The sequence below is a fragment of the Sorex araneus genome, chromosome 1 (genome assembly GCF_027595985.1).
Source record: "Sorex araneus isolate mSorAra2 chromosome 1, mSorAra2.pri, whole genome shotgun sequence".
Taxonomy (NCBI): Eukaryota; Metazoa; Chordata; class Mammalia; order Eulipotyphla; family Soricidae; genus Sorex; species Sorex araneus.
In genome coordinates this window covers 149,214,541-149,234,511 of record NC_073302.1, presented here as the reverse complement: position 1 = coordinate 149,234,511, position 19,971 = coordinate 149,214,541, and the positions used below count along the sequence as shown (strand labels likewise).

At 42.4% G+C, this 19,971-nt stretch overlaps 1 protein-coding gene and 1 non-coding gene across 6 annotated transcripts in view; both read right to left on the bottom strand.

The window, feature by feature from the left end:
• Positions 1–19,290, bottom strand: part of BDP1 (B double prime 1, subunit of RNA polymerase III transcription initiation factor IIIB) — an 83,014-nt gene extending 63,724 nt beyond the window's left edge. For 3 of the 5 annotated variants that reach the window (XR_008629393.1, XM_055133985.1, XM_055134003.1), the window contains exons 1-9: positions 18,846–19,286; positions 13,543–13,822; positions 13,181–13,290; positions 11,179–11,238; positions 8,250–8,378; positions 5,739–5,872; positions 3,457–3,551; positions 1,904–1,958; positions 255–398 (exon numbers count right to left, since the gene is read on the bottom strand). Coding sequence is in view for 3 of the 5 variants with exons in the window: in XM_055133985.1 (XP_054989960.1) it covers positions 255–398; positions 1,904–1,958; positions 3,457–3,551; positions 5,739–5,872; positions 8,250–8,378; positions 11,179–11,238; positions 13,181–13,290; positions 13,543–13,822; positions 18,846–19,057 (1,219 nt within the window). In the remaining 2 variants the exon portion in view is untranslated. Of the gene's footprint in view, positions 1–254; positions 399–1,903; positions 1,959–3,456; positions 3,552–5,738; positions 5,873–8,249; positions 8,379–11,178; positions 11,239–13,180; positions 13,291–13,542; positions 13,823–18,845 lie in introns of all 5 variants that reach the window. The other 2 variants (XR_008629395.1, XM_055133996.1) reach the window with 2 other exon arrangements.
• On the bottom strand, positions 14,166–14,297 carry LOC129400929 (small nucleolar RNA SNORA36 family). Its single transcript, XR_008627977.1, has one exon. It is a non-coding gene; the product is annotated as a small nucleolar RNA SNORA36 family (small nucleolar RNA).
• Positions 19,291–19,971: the final 681 nt, after the last annotated feature.

Below are 19,971 nucleotides of genomic sequence, written 5' to 3'. Positions count from 1 at the left end.
AGAAATATAAAACAATGGCAATAATGTTATAAAATGTATCTAATTAACAAGTTGAATACCATGAATTTTTACAATGTTATGCCAAATGTATTTTAATCGGAAAAAAGAGCCAAAAAAAAAGACCAAGTCCCTTTAGCTGCATGCCCCAAGGTTCTCAATTTCCTGAATTACAGAAGAATGCTCAGAGACTTGAGGGACACAATTAAAGATACTATTATTAAACAAAAGGATACCCTTTCTTTTGACATTGGTACCTTTCACATTTTTCTGTGGTTTAGAAGATTTCTTCTCCCTTAAAGGCTGACTTTTTACAGACTTTTGTTTTCTTTTCTCTTCTTCAGCAAGAACTTTCTGAAGCAAATGAGCAAAAAAATCGAAGTCAAAAGGACGCTTTTCCTCTGTTTAAAGAAAAAGAAAAAGAAACTTCAAATTTTCACTCTTTGAAAATGGAGGGAAACTAAAGTTTTATTTTGTAAATATCAAGGCAAAATGGGCTGTTTATCAGCAGGAAAATGAACAACCCTACTTACAGTAGTACAATCTCTACCCAGAATGCTAGGGAGCAACCAAATAAAGAGGAGAAAGGGTAGAAAGAGAGAGGAATAAAGGAAAGGAGGCAGGAAGGAATGAAAGGGAAGGGAAAGGCAAGTGAAACGGGAGGAGAAAGGGGAGGAAAAGAAGGAGTTGGGGAAGGGTGGACCAGAATGATAAACAAGTTCTTAAAAGCCTATCTAGCACCAGAAGCCTTTATCAAAACCCTTTCACTATCAGCACTATACTCTTCAATGTAACAGCCAAGAGAAAAGTACATGAATTCTGGTGCAGGCCACTAAATACCCACCCACAGCACTGTATCACACAGAGCAATCTCTGAACAAACAAGGATGATCCACTACAGAAGTCAAATCCCTGCCTAAGTTCTACAGCTAAAAACATAGTGGGGAAAATAATGATTAAAATATAATGAATATTAGGGGTGGAGAGATAGTTCAATGGGTAGGGCAGTTGCCTGGCATGTGGCCAACAACAGTTCAATCTCCAGCACCCCACATGGTCCCCTGAGCACTGCCAGGAGTAATTTCAGAGTGCAAAGCCAGGAGTAATCCCTGAGCATCGCTGGGTGTGGCCAAAAAACAAAACACAAACAAAAAAGATACAAATGCAAATGGCACCTTCTCACAAACAACTTCCCCAACAATAAATTTTTTAAAAACATCTACTCACTCTTTTCTCCTTCTTCGAAACGGAAAAATACCTGAAATTAGCAGGCTATATTTTTTCTACTTAATTAGACTTAAGGCTCTAAAAGGAGGATTCCCACTTGTCCTGAGCATTGTATAGCTATATCCTTAATGCCCAATGGTAGAACAACGATTGTATGCAGCAGGAGGTCAGCACTGTTCAATGAACTACCTCACCCTGAAAGGCATTATCTGTATGTATGCTATCTTTCAGAAACAACGCCTTAAAAACAGTTTCCTGGGGCCGGAGCGATAGCACAGCGGGTAGGGCGTTTGCCTTGCACGCGGCCGACCCGGGTTCGATCCCCAGCATCCCATATGGTCCCCCAAGCACTGCCAGGAGTAATTCCTGAGTGCAAAACCAGGAGTAACCCCTGAGCATCGCTGGGTGTGACCCAAAAAGCAAAAAAAAAAAAAAAAAAAAAAACAGTTTCCTCAGAATAAAAAACATCTAGAAAAGACATTTCGAGTTCCTCTGTAAGTTATCTATCTATGATCAAGTACTAGCCCTGAACTGCTAGAAAGAAGTATTTCTACTTTTTTCCTTCCTCTGACAACAGAGAGACAATACAAACAGCAAACACAACAGGATCGAAGACAAAAGACTGGCCATTGTTTTGGATTACCAAATACTGTATCATGAAAGAAATCTGAATACTCACGAAATGCTTTATCAATCCTCCATCCATTGGTTTTCTCTTCACGCTTAAATTTATTCTATTAACAAAACAAAACAAAACTATTATAATTTTCACACCTAAACCAAGATTACACTTTTTTTAATTTATTATTTTTTTAATTAATGAATCACCATGAGGGTAGTTACAGGCTCACGACTTTTCGTGCTTGTGTTTCAGACATACAATGCTCGAGTACCCATCCCTCCACCAGTGTCCATTCTCCTCCACCGATGACCCCAGAAACCATCCCACCCTCCCATCTCATTCCACCACCACCCCCGCCCCGCCTCTGTGGCAGGGCATTCCCTTTTGTTCTCTCTCTCAAGATTATACTTTTTAAGAGCACGAAAGGGGCTGACATTGGCTCAGGGGCACTCGTGCCTGCTCCCTACACTTTCCCGGCATGCCAAGCGCGAGCGAGCGGGCAGCTGTGATGTGAGCGGCTGCCCGGGTCGCACGCTGCTTTGGGTGAGCACCTGCATGGGCCCGACTCCAGCAGCCACAATGGAGGAAAAAGGAAGACAGAAAAGAAATTAAAAACTGAAAAACAAGGGCCCACCTAAGTGCAGTAACTTTGCACCCTCAATACCATAAATTCTAACACAGTTGTAACTATGTTACCTAAAGTATAGTTTAAAAAAATTTTTTTTCGGGGCTGGAGCAATAGACAGCGGGTAGGGCCTTGCACGCGGCCAACCCGGGTTTGATTCCCAGCATCCCATATGGTCCTCTGAGCATCACCAGGAGTCATTCTTGAGTGCATGAGCCAGGCAAGAGTGGCCCTTGTGCATCGCCGGATGTGACCCAAAAACAAACAAAAAAAATTTTCAAATAAAAACAGTGGGCCGGGTTAGAGAGGCAGGATAGAGGTTACAGCTCACGCTTTGTATGTGGCTGACAGCAAATCATATCCCAGGCACACAGGGTCCCCTAGCACTGCTGAGGCCCCCAAGCAGTGCCAAGGTGGCCAGCTAACCCCCAGCACATCCCCAGGCCCTCACAAATCACTGCCGGCATAGTTGACCAAGATCCACCAGGAGGGGCCCCCAGGCGTTCTAAGCATTGCTGGGGAACCCCTAAAATAGAAGAGCCTCACACAGAAGTTGGAATGCCTGCCCGGCACGTGCCCGACCCAGCTTCAATTCCTGGCATAACCTGACCCAGCCTCCAAGGGTGGGCCCTGAAAAGCCCTGTCCCACAGGACCGAAGTAGCACACCAGCCTCAGGCCAGCACCAGACTGAACGGCCTAAAGGGCCAAAATTTCCAGGAAGTAATCCCTGAGCATCACATGTGGCTCAAATGACAAAATTTCAAACAAAACAAAAAGATTGGTGATTTTTGGAGGGAAGGGGCAGAAGTGGCCCTGGTGGACCTCAAGAAACCAAATGTGGAGGTGGGGATTTGAACTGGGGCCACAGCTGCTGCACTCACATACAAAGCAAGTGCTTCACTTCCTATAACATCTCTCCAGCCCCTCCATGAATTTTTTAAGTGAAAACGAACTTAGTGTGAAAAAAAAATAGGTTTAGTTTACCTTAATTTCTATCCTTGCTCTGTGAGGAAAAAGCTGTCCGATCATAGAAAAGTCAGTTCCCACCATGCTGATGGCTAAAAAGAACATATCTGTTTCTGTGAAAAAAAGAGAATTAGTATAACTAAAAGATTCATCTCAGTATTTCAGAGGAAAAGCAATCAACTGAAGTATGCGTTGAGTTAAAAACAAATGAAAGTACTTAATATACATTTTTATTTAAAGCCAATAAATCCTTAATCATAGAATACCTTTTATATGTTACAGATATGTTAATATCTATATCATGCACAAATATGTGTGTGTTTGTGTGTGTGTTTGTTTAGTGAAGCAAGGTGGGTTTTACTAAAACTTATTTAGAAAGCTGTTAGGGGACAGAGAAGGAGAAGCCCATGTTCAAGAGGAAACCCAGGACTTTCCAGAGTGGGAACAGGCCAGCAAAGAAGTATCGAGACAAGCAATATATATATATATGTGTTCGAGGGAGAACACAGGCTTGAAGAGCAAAGCTGACCAAGTGGTACAGTTATATTTCTATGTATCTAACAAGAATCTTGAGTGAAGTGAAGAAGTATCGAGACAAGCAATATATATATATGTGTGTTCGAGGGAGAACACAGGCTTGAAGAGCAAAGCTGACCAAGTGGTACAGTTATATTTCTATGTATCTAACAAGAATCTCAAGGATCTACAAACACCATTAAAGTTTGTTTCTGGGGGACTGTGGGGGGATGGGAATGGGCTCACCACTATTGCTTGGGGACTACTCCCAGCTCAGTGCTCAGGTGACTCAGGAAACTATGTGGTGGAAGTGATTAAACCCAGAGGTCCTGTGTACACAGCATTTAAACCAACTCTCTGGCATATCTCCCCAGGCCAAAAACTTTATCATTTTTATTTATTTATTTTGGGTTTTGGGCCACACCTGGCAATGTTCAGGGCTTACTCCTGGTTTTGCACTCAGGAATTATTCTTGGCAGGCTCAGGAGACCATCTAGGCACCTGGGATCAAGCCTGGGTAAGCCACGTGCGAGGCAAATGTACTCTCTCCAACCCCACACTTTATCATTTCTAAAGTTTAAAAGTATTAAGGATGACTCAAAGGGCTGGAACACAGGCATTGCATACTGAAGGCCTGAGTTCAATCCCTGGCACCCAATGGTCTCTGGGCATCACAGGGGTGACCCTGATAGCCCATGATCACCTCTGGGCTAGAGCAGCACATCACTGGGCCAATTAACTGGATCTTCAGGTCCAAAGTGCCAGGTAGAGGGGGCTAGATCGGTAGCATTGTGGGTTTGCCTTGCACAAGACGTTTGCCTTGCACAAGGCCGACCCAGGTTCGATTCCCAGCATCCCATATGGTCCCTGGAGCACCGCCAGGAGTAATCCCTGGGTACATGAGCCAAGAGTAATTCCTGAGTGCATGAGCCAGGAGTATCCCCTGTGCATAACCGGGTGTGACCGCCCCCTCAAAAAAAAAAAAGCAAAAAACAAAACAAAGAGCCAGGTAGAGTATCACCAGGAAGGTCCAGGGAAAAAACAAGCAACGCTGTGTTTGTAAGTACTATATATATATATATATATATATATATATATATATATATGTATATATATATATATATGTGTGTATTATATAACAGTATAGGTTTTCCACCCCCTACAAAAATCTTATATAATGCTAAGGCAGAACATTATTTTTTCGTTTTGTTTTGGGGTCACTTCTGGTGTCGATTGGGGGTTTTATTCTTGGCTCTTCACTCAGAGAGGACCATATAGGAAACTGAGATTGAACCTGGGTTGGCTGCTTGCAAGGCAAGCACCCTATTCAATGAATCATCTCCCCAGTCCCAAAGGTAGAACATTATTACAAGCAACAGAAATACTACTTTTTCATGAAAATGGAATTTACTATACAGGACTTAACAAAGCAGAAAACTGCAATCAAAATAATCAGAAAGAAGGAGGAAGGCAGCTTAAAAGACAGGAGACCACATTTTGCATGTGGGAGACGGGGGTTTGATCCGCAACATAACATGGTCTCCCCACTACTCATAGGAGTAGCCCAATCAAACCAACAAAATTACCAGAATGTTCACCCTTAAGATTTCTAACACAAAATTATATAATTACGTGGTCAGGGCAAGATGGACATGCCCACGAAATTAGAGACAAAACAATATTCAAGTTTGCATTTTACTTAAGAGAGAACTAGTGTAATTCAAGGTAGATTAAAAATACTTCACTTCAAATAAGCTACAGAATTTAAAATAAAAATCTGTTACCTTTATTTGACCACGGTTTGGAATAATAGTTTTTCCTAAAGCTGGAATACGTAGTTGTAGAGCCACGCTCAAATATGGGGTCATTTTCTTCAACAACACAGGGGCCTTTTGTCCTTAACACTTCTACAGTTAAACTGAAAGAAAAACGTTATTAAGTACATCCATAAAAAAATAAAAGGAAACAAGTAATAAATGATATCTGAACAGTTATATTTTATAACTCATCAAGACAGTCATATAAAAACAAATAAATATTTGACATATGCATGTTCTCTAAGAATCTGCTAATTTTCACTTATATTGTGACAATTAGAAAAAATCCAAGTATAGAATAGAAAGAGAAAATAGAAATAGAAAAGTTTCAACTTATTTTCAAAGATATAAATAGCTATGTGAAATTTGTTAAATATCTTTGGGTCACCTAAAACTAATTGACTTCTGATAGCACAGCGGGTAAGGCATTTGCCTTGCACGCGGCCGACCTGGGTTCGAATCCCAGCATTCCATATGGTCCCCTGAGCACCACCAAGGGTAATTCCTGAGTGCATGAGCCAGGAATGACCCCTGTGCATTGCCGGGTGTGACCCAAAAAGCAAAAAAAAAAAAAAATTAAAAAAATAAATAATTGACTTCTGCCTGCCTCCTATATTCAATAATCACTGTCCTAAGTCCAATTTCCTAGGCACCGTTGAGAAATAAGTATTTTATGTTTTATATTCCTACACACAAAGCAATGAAATAAGCTTTTAACTATTTAATGACTATAAAATCAACATCAAAAACTAGAGGAGACACATGCAAACACCATTTTAATGAAAGGATTACTACTTTATTATTTCAAAAAACTTCACCTGAAGGGACAAGAATGTGGCTCAGTAGTAAGGACTTGCATTCATGTGGCCCTAGGTTCAATACCAGACAGCAGTTAAAAAAAAAAAAAAAGATAAAAGAATACAAGGGATGGAGCAATAGTACAGTGGACAGTGCTTGCCTTGCAAACATACATCCATGTTTGATCTCTTGGCATTCCATATGATCTCCCGAGCACAGCCAGGTACAATTTCTGAGTTCAGAAAGGAGTAACCCCTGAGCATCACCAGGTATCCCAAAATAAATTAAAATTAAAAAAAAATAATAAAAATAAAAAACAAAAAAGAAATATACTTGGGGAAAGCAACTGAATTTCATAAATTTGCAATTTTAATAATTTATAAATTATTGGTTTTGTTTTTTTGGTTTGGTTTGGTTGCCACACCTGGTTATGCTCAGGGCTTACTCCTGGTGGTACTGAGGGAAACTTATTCAGTACTGGGGATACAACCTGGGCCAGCCACATGCAAGGCAAGCATCTTACCCTCTGTACTACCTCTCTGACCCAAACTAAGAAACTAAGCCAGAAAGTATAATTAAATTTTTCCATAACAAAAAATAAATATAAGTTAAACCTGTATTTCACTGCATTTTTATTATCACCATACACTAGAATATATTATTAGTTAATAACATAAAAACTTGGACCAAGGAGAGAGATCAAAAGGCTTGAGCAAAGACCCAGTGTTTGATACCTAGTACGGCATGGTGCCCAGTGCACTGCTGGGAGTCAACCCCAAGCAATAAGTTGGGGACAGCCCCCAAATACAACACAGCCAAGTGTGACCAAAAGCAAAAAGAAATAATATAAAAAAATATAAAAACTTGAATACTGACTTCAAGCCTGATTCATTCTCTGCAGGGCAGTATATGATGATGCTAATGGACAAGACGTTTGCTGCAGTGCCACCTTCTCAAACAAAATACTGCGATGCAAAAACTAAAATAATCTAATCCCGCTTTTCTATCTATGATGTGCATTAGGTAAATATAACCATCAGAGTCGAAATGAAGGGCAGAGATCATACAGTAGGTAAGGGCACTTGCACCCAGCTGACCTGAATTCAATCCCCAAGATTGCATATGGTCCCCAGGGCCCCACTGGAAGAGATCCCTGAGCACAGGGCAAAGAGTAAGCCCAAAGCACTGCCGGGTGTGGTACAAAAACCAAAACCAAAAACAAACAAAAACCAGAAGCTAATTAATAGTGACAGATAAACGCAATCTCATTATATGAGGCACATTGTTTTCAGGAAGCCACACTTTAATTTTTTCTTTTTTTTTTTGGGGGGGGGGCTTTTTTTGGGCACACCCAGCAATGCTCAAGGGTTACTCCTGGCTCTGCTCTCAGGAATCACACCTGGTAGTGCTCAGGGAACCATATGAAATGCCGGGGACCAAACCCGGGTCAGGCGCATGCAAGCTGTTCTGTTGCTCCGGCCCCGCTTTCTTTTTTTTTCTTTTTGGGTCACACCTGGCGATGCACAGGGGTTACTCCTAGCTCTGCACTCAGGAATTACTCCTGGCAGTGCTCAGGGGACCATATGGGATGCTATCAATCCCAGGTCGACCGCACGCAAGGCAAATGCCCTACCCGCAGTGCTATTGCTCCAGTCCCACTTTCTTTAATTTTTAACTTACCTTTCTTCATCCAAAATAATAGAACCATCTTCTGCCACTTTTACTCGAGGAACAAGCAACGGCCCATCATCCGCCTCTTCTTCTATGTCTTCATTATCTTCAGTATCAGGAGGGTTCTTACTTTCTTGCCTGCCAATTGCAAAGATACATTAATTCCTAGGGATAGGGAGTATTCCTGAATAGAGAAAATTCCGAAAATAAATTACAACAAAATCATCCTTTTTTATTTTCCCTATAACTGAAAATACACGTGCTATTAAGTATATAAGCACAAGACTGTAAGATTTCTTAAACTTCATATAACAACATTCAAGAAGAAATCCTTACTATTTCTGAAAATAAAGGGTTATATACATCTTTTCTATTGAAATCAAGTATTAGACTAAACCAATCTAGATATTATAAAAAATGTACAAAAATAATTCTTACAAGTTATTTGGCTTTCCAATCCTGTTGTTAATTCATCAGAATGACCCATTTGTAGCTAATTCACCAGAATGACCCATTGAGGTTAGTATTTCCACGCCCATTTGAGGCTCAGAGAAAAGAACTCGCTTTAGATTACACAACCAAAGGGGTAAACCAAGAAGTCAAATCTCTCTCAACTAACCGAATCCCTTATCCTGGGCGGGGAGGATGACACAGGCATAACTCTACTATGCCTAGCGTGATGTTGTGCATGTGGGAACCACAAGCACCGGGAGTAACCCGAGCACCACTGGGAAGCAACCCCTAAGCAATGAACCAGGAGTGCCCCTCACCACACTCAGGTTTGGGTGAAAATCTACAAGTAAACAAAGTCTATTTGGCTACATTTCCTTAAGGTTTTACTAACCCATAAACAACCTATAAGTCTGCAACAAATTACTTATTCTAAAACTTTTAGTTTAGAATAAACTAAAACAATGTGGATTTTCATAAGACAATATCCTAAGATTCAACCAGTACTAAACAGAGAAGCACAAAAATATTTGGAATTACAGATACCAAATTTGTCATGGTGGCTTTCTCCAGGGAGTTATACAGAGAAGCCTTTACTTTTAACTCTACTATGTCAGAAAACTTAGAAGCCAATACTATATAATAATATTAATTGAGGACATAGGTATTTTTTAGAGAACACTTCTTATCTGTATTTAAATTTTTTTTTCCTTTTTTTTTTTTTTTTTGCTTTTTGGGTCACACCCAGCAATGCTCAGGGGTTACTCCTGGTTCTGCACTCAGGAATTACTCCTGGCAGTGCTTGGGGGACCATATGGGATGCCAGGAATTGAACCCCGGGTTGGCCGCGTGCAAGGCAAACATCCTACCCGCTGTACTATCACTTCGGCCCCTGTATTTAAATTTTTTACCAATCGGGGCAATAAGGTATTTCAAATGGTTGGAGCACATATTTTCCATTCGGGAGGCCCAAGCTCAATCCCTAATACTACATGATGCCCTAAGAATTTCTAGTTATGACCCCAGCTCCCTCCCACAAAACCACTGAGCCAGGAAAAACCCTAAGCACCAAAACAGAACAAATGATCTTAGATAATGTTCAATAATTGCTGGGTACAGTCAAAAAACAAACAAAAATAATAAAAATATTTTACCAACTGAGAAAAAAATCTAATTATACTCAAAAAATTAAAATGTGGAGTATAAGTAAAAAGTAATCATTACTTAATAACCCTTGAAGTAACAACCAGAAAATCCCATTGTTGCAGCTAATTTTCCAAAATATCATCACCCATCCCTGGGTCTTGAACGATAAGGCTACAATACCTTTCCACGTAACCTCTCTCAAAAGAAATTCTAAGATATAAGCTAAAATATTTAATATGGAAGGCAATTTGTACCAAATGGTGGCAACAAAACTGTGTATGTTGCAGGATAGAGTATATAAAATGCATGTTTGGCTATATTGACGTCAACTAAGATTTCAATGATGATATATTACAAATTAGAAACAGGGACTGGAGTGATGGTATAGCAGGTAGGGCGTTTGCCTTGCACACAGCCAACCCGGGTTCAATTCCCAGCATCCCATATGTTCCCCTGAGCACTGCCAGGAGTAATTTCTGAGTGCAAAGCCAGGAGTAATCCTTGTGTATTGCCGGGTGTGACTCAAAAAGCCAAAAAATAAGTAAATAAAAATTGGAAACATCTGTCGCCTCCAAGGAGAGGTTCTAGGTGGTGGGAGGGACAGCACAGGGAATTAAGGGGCTTGCCTTACATAGGGCAAACCCTGGTTCACTTCCCCATTCTGCATAAGGTCTCCCAAGCATTACCAGGAGTGGCTCTGGGCAGAGCAAGGAATAACCCTGAGCTTCACTAGCTGTAACCCAAAAGCCCAAATGTATATTTAAAAAAAAAAAAAACAGAGCTCAAAGACTTTTCTGAGGTGCCCAAGTGATAGTACAGAAGGCAGGACATTTGCCTTACATGCAGCCAAAAACCAGGTTCCATCCCAGTGTCCCAAAGGGTCCTCCAAACCCACCAAGAGAGGGAGGGAGGGAGGAAGAAAGGAAGGAAAGGAGCAGGGAAGAAGAGAGGGAGGGAGGAACAGAAGGAGGGGGAGTGAGAGGGAGGGAGGAACAGAAGGAGGGGGAGAGGGAGGGAGGGAGGGAGGGAGGGAGGGAGGGAGGGAGGGAGGGAGGGAGGGAGGGAGGGAGGGAGAAGAAAGGGAGGGAGGGTGGAGGTCCAGAATAGAGTCAGTGGTAGAATGTCTGCTTTATAGACATGTGACTGGGAGGCTGAACAGCACAGCCAAGTGTGTGATCTCCAACACACTGCTACCAAATGTATGCAACCACCACAGACATAATGCAGGCCCTGTCATGGCAACAACACCGACATGGCAAGGCAATGGAGACTTTATTTACTCATTTATTTTTATGTACCCATAGCAGAGTATATTCAGAAAAGAATAAGATGAGAAGCTTACTCTTTGCTCTGGACTGTTGTCAAGGACTTTTCCGTTCTCTTTTCTTGCTCCAGTGAAGAACTATTAAACACAAACAACAGCACACTTTTTAATAACTAATTTACATGTTGTCAATTCTATCCATAGTCAAGAAGAAAATTATTGTTTTTCTTCTCTGTGATACACATCTACAGACCATAGCACTCTGGTCTAGCAATCAACTTTTCCGTCAAGAACTCTATCTCTGGGCTGAAGAGAGAAATATAGCGGGTCGGGGAAACTTCCTGGCACTCAGCTAACCAGGTTCATCCCCAGAACTCCATATGGTTCCCTAAGCCCTGTCAGGAGTGAGATCCCTGAGTGCAGAGGCAGGAGTAAGCCCTGAGCACTGCCAGTGGTGGCTCCCAAAACAAAAACAAAACTAACATAATCAAGGGATGACAGAGATAGGTCAAATGACTGCAACGCATGCTTTACACACTGGAGCCCTAGATTTAATCAAAGCACTGAATGGTGTCCCAGCAACTGCCAGAAGCAACTTCCAACTATTATACTGGATGCAGGACCTAACAGTACTAGGGGTTGCCCAAAATTTCCCCCAAAAAAGGATCCTCAGGTACAAAGAATTTGTTAGGCCCTAAGTAGAGACACTCTTACCATCTAATTCCTCGATAAAAAGGGGCTCCCAGGACTCAGGCATGAAGTAACAAGGAGACTGTCTCCAACTCTTACAAGTCAAACAACTCATAAGTCAGGAGCTGGATGAGCTGAAAACACGCCAGAGTCCTGGGTGCAATCCCTGGCAACCTATGATCTCCCAAGTCCTGCTGAGAATCATCAAATCCAGACACAAAGGAATAATTACCGTCAAACACACAAAAATAAAGAACTAAGTCTTAGGACTGACCCTTCCCTCAATGAGACCAATGCAATCTGGGCCTGAAAAAGCTACATTCACAATGTAAAAAGGTTTACTGAAAACCCTGGGGTGCCCAGTCTACCTTTGATGAAAACTTTCTTCACAAAACCTTTACTGATTAGGGGGCTGGAGCAAAAACACAGCGGGTAAAGCATTTGCCTAGCACACAGCCAACCCGGGTTCGATTCCCAGCACCCCATATGGTTCCCCTAGCACCACCAGGGGTAGTTTCTGAGTGCATGAGCCAGGAGTAACCCCTGTGCATCACCAGGTATGACCCAAAAAGCAAAAAAAACAAAAACACTTTACTGATCAATTTACCACTGTATTTAAGTAGGAGACAGAAACAAACATTGTATCACCTCTTCAGGCATTATTAGAATATCTAAAAATAGGAACTGGATTCTTGAGTACAGAAACAGTTGTTTAGTTGTCTTGGCTTATCCTAGCAATACGAAAAAGGAAAACCTTTTTGTTTTTAATACTGCACACCCTAGAGGTGCTCAAGGTCCCCCAAGGCCACATCCCGTGAAGCATGGAGAGCCAAGGCAGCACTGGAGACCAGACCCAGGGATTCACGCAGGCCGGCAAGTGCTCTGCCACTTGAATCATCCCCCAGGCCCCAAGAAACTTGTGTTCAGTATCTGAGGCAAACGACATCACTTATCCTTCCAAAAAAGCGGTTACTTGAAATCCCACCGATTTTGTTATAAAATTCCATTTAAGCGCTGGGTAGATAGCTCAATGGATTACAACACACACTTGATCCGTGGCACTGCATGGCCCCAAAGCACTGAGCTGAAAGTAGCCCCAAGCACTGCTAGGTGTGACCCCAAAAGATGTATGGATATCTAAAAGGACATCATCACACAATGCTGTAAATTTTGTCACAATGTTTTTGGATAACAAAAGCCTGTACCACAATAGTGATGCATCAGGGCAGAAGAAGTAACTCAATCGTAGACCCAAATGCCTTCAATGTGTCAGATCCCAGGTTCAAACCCCAAAACCACAAAAAAAATTTAAATATTTTTAAATTTTAATAAAAGTAGTATGTAAATCACTATGTATGTAAAGAAACTAAAACAAATAAAATTTACTTACGTCATTGGATTATTATCTGGCAGATAATATATGAAGTCTCTCATGGTCATTTTTGAACGATCTGGAGGCCTCTGACTTTCACTTGTGGCGTACTTGTTTTTCCATTGTTTCTAGAAACACAAGTGCACAATAAAAATGTAGATAACAAAATAAATAAAAATTAATATCATGAAAAAATAGCTTACTAGGTCCATAGTTCCTCTTATTCTGCTTACAAAAAGGGATATTCTATAAACATGGGTAATACTATTTGGTTTAATACCTCTACCAAAATATTACAGATGCTTACTTTTCCTCTGATGTCTTAGCCATATAAAAACAGAAATCGAGCATCTAAGAGAAAAAATTCTGACTTTTCTTACCTTCTCCTTTCTCAGTTCTTCTTTTAACATTTCTCTCAGTTTCTGGGCTTTATATATCCGATATCTATCTGAGCATGGCTGTTTCTCTGCTGTTGGAACCGGGCTTGGTGTAGGAGCTTCTGAGTTAACTGTAGACAAGGGCTGAGATTCTGAAGGAACACTGACATTAGGCTTAACCACACTAGAAGTACTTGATACTCGCTTTCTTCTCTGTGAAACAATAGAGGAAGATTTACTGGATTCTTCAACAACATCATTCTCACCATCGGTCTTTTCATCACTGTTGAAATTGGAAGAGAAAAATGGCACCTTTATGGATCTATCTTAAAGTATTCTTGTTTTAAAAACTATGGCAAAATTCTGAAAATCTCATTATTTTTAAAAATCACTGATTATACTAATTGTGGGAGAGAATGAAATTCTGTTCAATAAATCTTCTTCAGCATACAAATCATAATGAAGATTGCAACATTTCTTAAACTTCCAAGACCCTAATAAGCACATTCAGTTTTATATTCATGCTGTCTCTAAAACAGAACACCTATTTTAGAACAGTTAACAGAACAGTTAACTACTACATAACAGAAAATTCTTTAGTGGTTTTTTTGTGGTTTTTATTTTTTTTTTGTAGGCCGGGAGAGAAATGAATAGAGAAATACCTTCTACCCAATCATCTCCCCCAGCCCGTGTCTTACTGTTCCAAAGTTTAATTACCAGCACAGGGAAGCAGCCCTGAACTAGACTCAACACTTTGGTTAGGAATATTTTTTATTCAGTTTATTGTTCCAGCAACCTATCGATAGGTCCCTAGATTGATTAAATTATTGACTTTTTTTATTGAATCATCATGACTCGGAGTTATAAAGTTATTCATTATCAAGCTTCAGGAGTACAATGTTCCAATACCAATCCCTTCTCAGTGTCCACTTCCCTCCACCAATGCCTCTTGCCCCCCACTTTTTCCCTCCACTATTGTTCCAGTGTTCCGTTCCCTTCCCTAACTCCCCCTTCCTTCCCCCTCCCGCCAGCGGAAAGCTTCCTAATGAAGACCAGTTCTCCTGTCTCCTGATCTTCTTTTCGATTGACTTTGGGCCTTTATTCTTTCCCTTTAAAGTTTCTTTATATCCTACATGTTTCTGTCCCTGTCCTTCTGACTAATTTCATTCAAAAGGACACTAGCATTTTATTTTCAACCTGAGATTCATGAAAATAAACACACAAAATTTCAAACTTCTCAAGTTATTTGTACTGCAGTACTTGAAGATACGTATCTAGCTAAAGTACTCAAATCTTATTCTGCCTGAGACAACGATCATTTATCTTCCAGTAGGATTACTACTTCTACAGCTATCAAAATTAACTCCTTACACAAAAAAGAAAGTTACCCAAGCACTACAAATTACATATTTGACATAGTTCAAGTTAAATATAAATATTTAGGAATGATCTGAAGGCAAATTATGAAAAGGATTATGTACAAGTCAATAACTAAAAGCAGTCTACTTTTTTTCATACACCTTGATTAGTTTTACACAGAAGTTTCATGTAATACTGAAAATTTCCTACACTCATAAACTAATTTTTACACGGTCAGAAAGATAGTACAGTAGGTTAGGGAACTTGCCTTGCATGCAGCAGGCTTAGGGTTGATCCTTGGCACCCTATATAGTCCCCCAAACCCTACCAGGAGTGATCCCTGAGAATAGAGGCAAGAGTAAACCCTGAGCACCACCAGGTGTGGCCCAAAAGAAAAACAAAATTAAATATGAAGAGAATACCACGGGGCTAGAGCGATAGCACAGCAGCTCAAGTGTTTGTCTTGCACATGGCTGACCCAGGTTCGATTCCCAGCATCCCATATGGTCCCCTGTGCACCGCCAGGGGTAATTCCTCAGTGCAGAGCCAGGAGTGACCCCTGTGCATCACCAGATGTGACCCAAAAAGAAAAAAAAAAAGATGAAGAGAATACCACTAGGAAACAGCAGAAGATGGAAAACAGCCTAAAAAGAAACAAACAGAATACAGAGAAAAAAAACATGGGATGAGTTCAAGAGGAATAACACTGGAGTTCCTGAAGAACAGGAAGTCAAATGTGAAGAAACACTAGCTAAGAACTTCCCGGAATTGAGGATTACAGGCACAGAATCCAAGAGACCCAAAGAACCCCAGTGAAAAGAGACCCATAAGGAAAACTCCAAAACACACTGTACTCAAAAAGACAAAATGCAGAGATAAAAACAGAATACTAAATGCAGTAAGATAAAAAAAATACATATACATACAAAGGAAAGCCCATTAGATGTACAGCAGATTTTGTGTCAAATGAGACGCTTCCAACCAGAAGAATATGGAAAGATACAGTACAAAAACTCAATGAATTGAACACCTAACCAAAAATATTCTACCCAGATAGATTATCATTCAGATTTGAAGGAACTATACAGATCTTCACACAGCCAACCGCTAAGGAAATTCAAGCCTTGAAACCAGTTTTTCAAGAAGCGTTAAAAGAGCTCCTTTAGGGGCTGGAGAGATAGCACAGCGGGTAGGGCGTTTGCCTTGCACGCGGCCGACCCGGGTTCAAATCCCAGCATCCCATATGGTCCCCTGAGCACGGCCAGGGGTAATTCCTGAGTGCAAAGCCAGGAGTAACCCCTGTGCATCGCCAGGTGTGACCCAAAAAGCAAAAAAAAAAAAAAAAAAAAAAAAGAGCTCCTTTAAAGGACAGAAAAAACTTCCCATCATGTAGCATTGAGTATTGTACTCACTGATGGTGCAAATGGTTGTCCTCTACTAGATTAAGAAAGGTTTAAAAAAAATAGCAATTCATCATGACAAATTGACTTTTATTGATTTATTTTCAGACAATTCTACTTGCCACTCCTTTAAGTTTCATTGGACCAAGCGATATGAAATAAATTTGGTATATGCCTGCCAAAGGGAAAGGCTGGGTGTGGGAGGGAACCTGGGGATACTGGTGGAGGGAGGGGACGTTGGTGGTGGGGCTGGTATTGAAATATTGTATGCCTAAAACAACTTCATTATGAACAACATTGTAAATCACAGTGTCTCAATAAACATTGCTGAAAAAAAATTTAATTGAAAGAAAACAAAACCTAAACTTTACAAAAAGTCTTCAATTTAAAATCTCACTTGAATTGGGGTGATGGTTCAGTGGGCTGGAGCGCATGCTGGCCATGCAGAATCCCAGTCACCGCCTGGCACACACGCACCACAGCCAGGAGTGGGCTCCAGCAAATCAGGTGTAGCAAAAAAAATTATTCGATTTAAGAAACTCTTATCTCAGCCCTTACTGTCATGTGGTACACACATCATTTACATGTAATACAATTATGTCACACGCATAAGAATAGAAAAAAAAAATTTTTTTTTCTTTTTGGGGCCACACCCTGCAATGCTTAGGGGTTACTCCACTCTCTGCTTCAGGAATTACTCCTGGCAGTACTCGGAGGACCATATAGGATGCCAGATATTGAACCCGCGTCAGTCGTGTCCAAGACAAACAACCTACCTGCTGTACTATCATTCCGGCCCCAAAAATAAATTTTTTTATAAAATAAAAACTTTTTTTTTTTTTTTTGGTTTTTAGGTCATACCCGGCGATGCACAGGGGTTACTCCTGGCTCATGCACTCAGGAATTACTCCTGGCGGTGCTCGGGGGACCATATGGGATGCTGGGAATCGAACCCGAGTCGGCCACGTGCAAGGCAAATGCCCTACCCACTATGCTATTGCTCCAGCCCCTAAAATAAAAACTTTTATAGCTAGAACCAAGCACCTAGCTCAGTGGGAGAGCACTTGCCTTACACATGTGAGGCGAGTTCAATCCCTGCACCTCAAAACAAAAAGGTCCCCAAAAACATAGCCAGGAGTTATCCCTGAGGGCAGAGCCAGAAATAAGCCCTGAGCACAACTAGGTACAGCCAAAAAAAAAAAAAAAAAAGTATGCCCAGCATCCCATAAGGTCTCCCCAGCACCACCAGGGGTAATACCTGAGTGCAGAGCCAGGATTAACCTCTGAGCATTGAAAGGGTGTGGACCAAAAACAAGGCAAAAATAAAATAAAATTACTTAGCAACTAGATGAAATGTCACCAGATTTCATATCTACTAAAGATTACAGCTGTAGTTTTAAGATGACAGATTGAGTAATTTATTTAAATTATCTAGTATCACAGGATCTCGTGATACTGTAGCCACTTAACAGCAAGAAATATCTGTATCTCCACCTGAGGAGAAAGTTTGAAACAAATTTATATAAGAAACTTGGAAAAACTAAGCATCAGCAAGCTGTCACAATAACTTATACCAAGCACCAGATCCACTCATGTCAACAAGCCAACATGAAAGGAATTCCCAGAAGACAATCTCATCTCACTGTCATTTGACAGGCATGGTATTTTTTTATTGGTTTTCCCGCATATGCAGTATGGACACGGAGGTCATAAATAGTCCAGCATGCCTTGTCTTTAATCACCTGACTTCACCGCCTTTATGTGTTTTATTTTGTTGTTGCTTTTTTAATTGCTCCGGCCCCATCCCACTGATTCTAAACGAGACATTTGTTCCAGGCAGCTATCCTGCTAGCCCTGTGCCAGGCAGACTCTATGAGTTAGCTCTAACCTCCACCATACCTCACCCAAGCCAGTAACAGAACCATGCCCATTTCACAGATGAGTCAACTCTGCTTGGGCAAAGTCTCCTAAATTGTCAAATCGTCACATCCAGAAGAAGAATCCCAATCCCAAAACTGTGGTCCAGTGACACACGCTTTTTCCGCTCAGAAAGCTTGGTCACCATCATTAAAGGGGCACGCTCCCAAATCAAAACCAGGGGCCAGACCGCCTTCCCGGCGACCCACATCCGCGGAACCAAAAGCCACACTCGTTTTTGAGAAAGAAAAAAAAAAAAAAGAAAGAAATGCTTTGAAAACGGTTTAAACGACTTCCCCCCCCCCCCCCCCCCCCGGCTAGGCACAAGTCAAGATCGGAGACTAGGGTCGTCTCTTTTCTCTAATGAATACACCCCGCGGGGATATCCTTCCAAGTCTCTTAAACCCGGATTCCTCCCTCCACCGCTGCAATTCGGGGTCCTCTCTCTCTCTCTCTACCGCCCACCCCCCCGCCCGAGGATCTACAGTCCCCAACAAAATCCACGCCGGCCGCCTGTGGACGTGGTGGCCTTTGGCGGGGCTTTCGAGGACCCTCAACTGTTGGCCGGCCCGCGCCTGGCCAGGTCCGCCGGCTCAGCTGCCGGCCACGCTCCCCTGCGCTCACGCTCACCTGCTCCTGGGAGCCTGCTCCTGGGGCTCCGCTCCCCCGAAATCCGCCGGCGCCTCCTCCGCGGGCTCGGCTGGCGGCGGGGCCGCGGGCGCCGCGGGCTCCGGGGGCCGAGCAGGCTCGGGTCCACGCTGCGGGGCGGCGGCGCCGGAGCCTCTAGCGCCCACACTAGGCCTGACATTCGGCTTCACGCTCAGGCGTGCCCGGCGGAACATGGCGGAGCCAGGGGGCCCGGGGAGGCGGCCCCGGCGCCGCGCTCAGCCCCGAGCCCCGGCCGCGGCCCCGAGAGAGGCTTTCGGAACCAAGCCCTCCCCACAGAGCACCCGCACCAGCCCGGCCGGCAGCTACCGCAGTTTCACGCCCCCACCACCTCCTCCTTCCTCCCGCCACCGCCTCTTCTTCATGACCCTGCTTCACCGAGAGCCAAGTTTCCCTGCACCTTGCTCCCCCGCCCTTCCAGGGCTCCAGGGACCGGCGCGTCATCAGAGTGCGCCGCGGGCTGACGTCAGACGCACGGCGACCGGAGCCATGGTAACTGTCAAACTACGGAATGAGGCGTGCTCTGGCCGCCGCAGACGACCCGGGAACCCGCAGCCGGCACTTCTTCAGCCTAAAGGTTTACGGGAACTGCTTTTCTGTTTTCTTTTGTTTCTTTTTTTTTTAATCGTTCTCCGATTGTTTTTAAAAGGGCCTATATAGCATTAACAGGGCTTGGAAATTTTAAATCGTGAGGCTAGAGTCATAGTACAACGGGAAAGGCGCTTGTCTTGGAAGCGGCCAACCCGGGTTCCATCCTCGATATCCTATATAGCCCCCGAACCACGCCAGGAGAGACCCCTGATCGCAGAGCCAGGAGTAAATCCTGAGCACAGCCGGGTATGGCAATAAAATAAAATAAAAGTCCGTAGAAATTCTAAATTGTGGGGATAGATTAGAAAATTTGGTGAAGAAACTGCTCGTGATTTCTTGCTAGAGAATTGGGTCCCTGGGAAACATATTGTACGAAGACCTTTACCGTACAGCCTTGTCTAAGATTTTAATGAGACACTATCAGCTGTTCAACAGTTACAAGGGCTCTATAGAACAGCAGGCAGGACGCTTGCCTTGAACGCAACCGACCAAGGTTCGA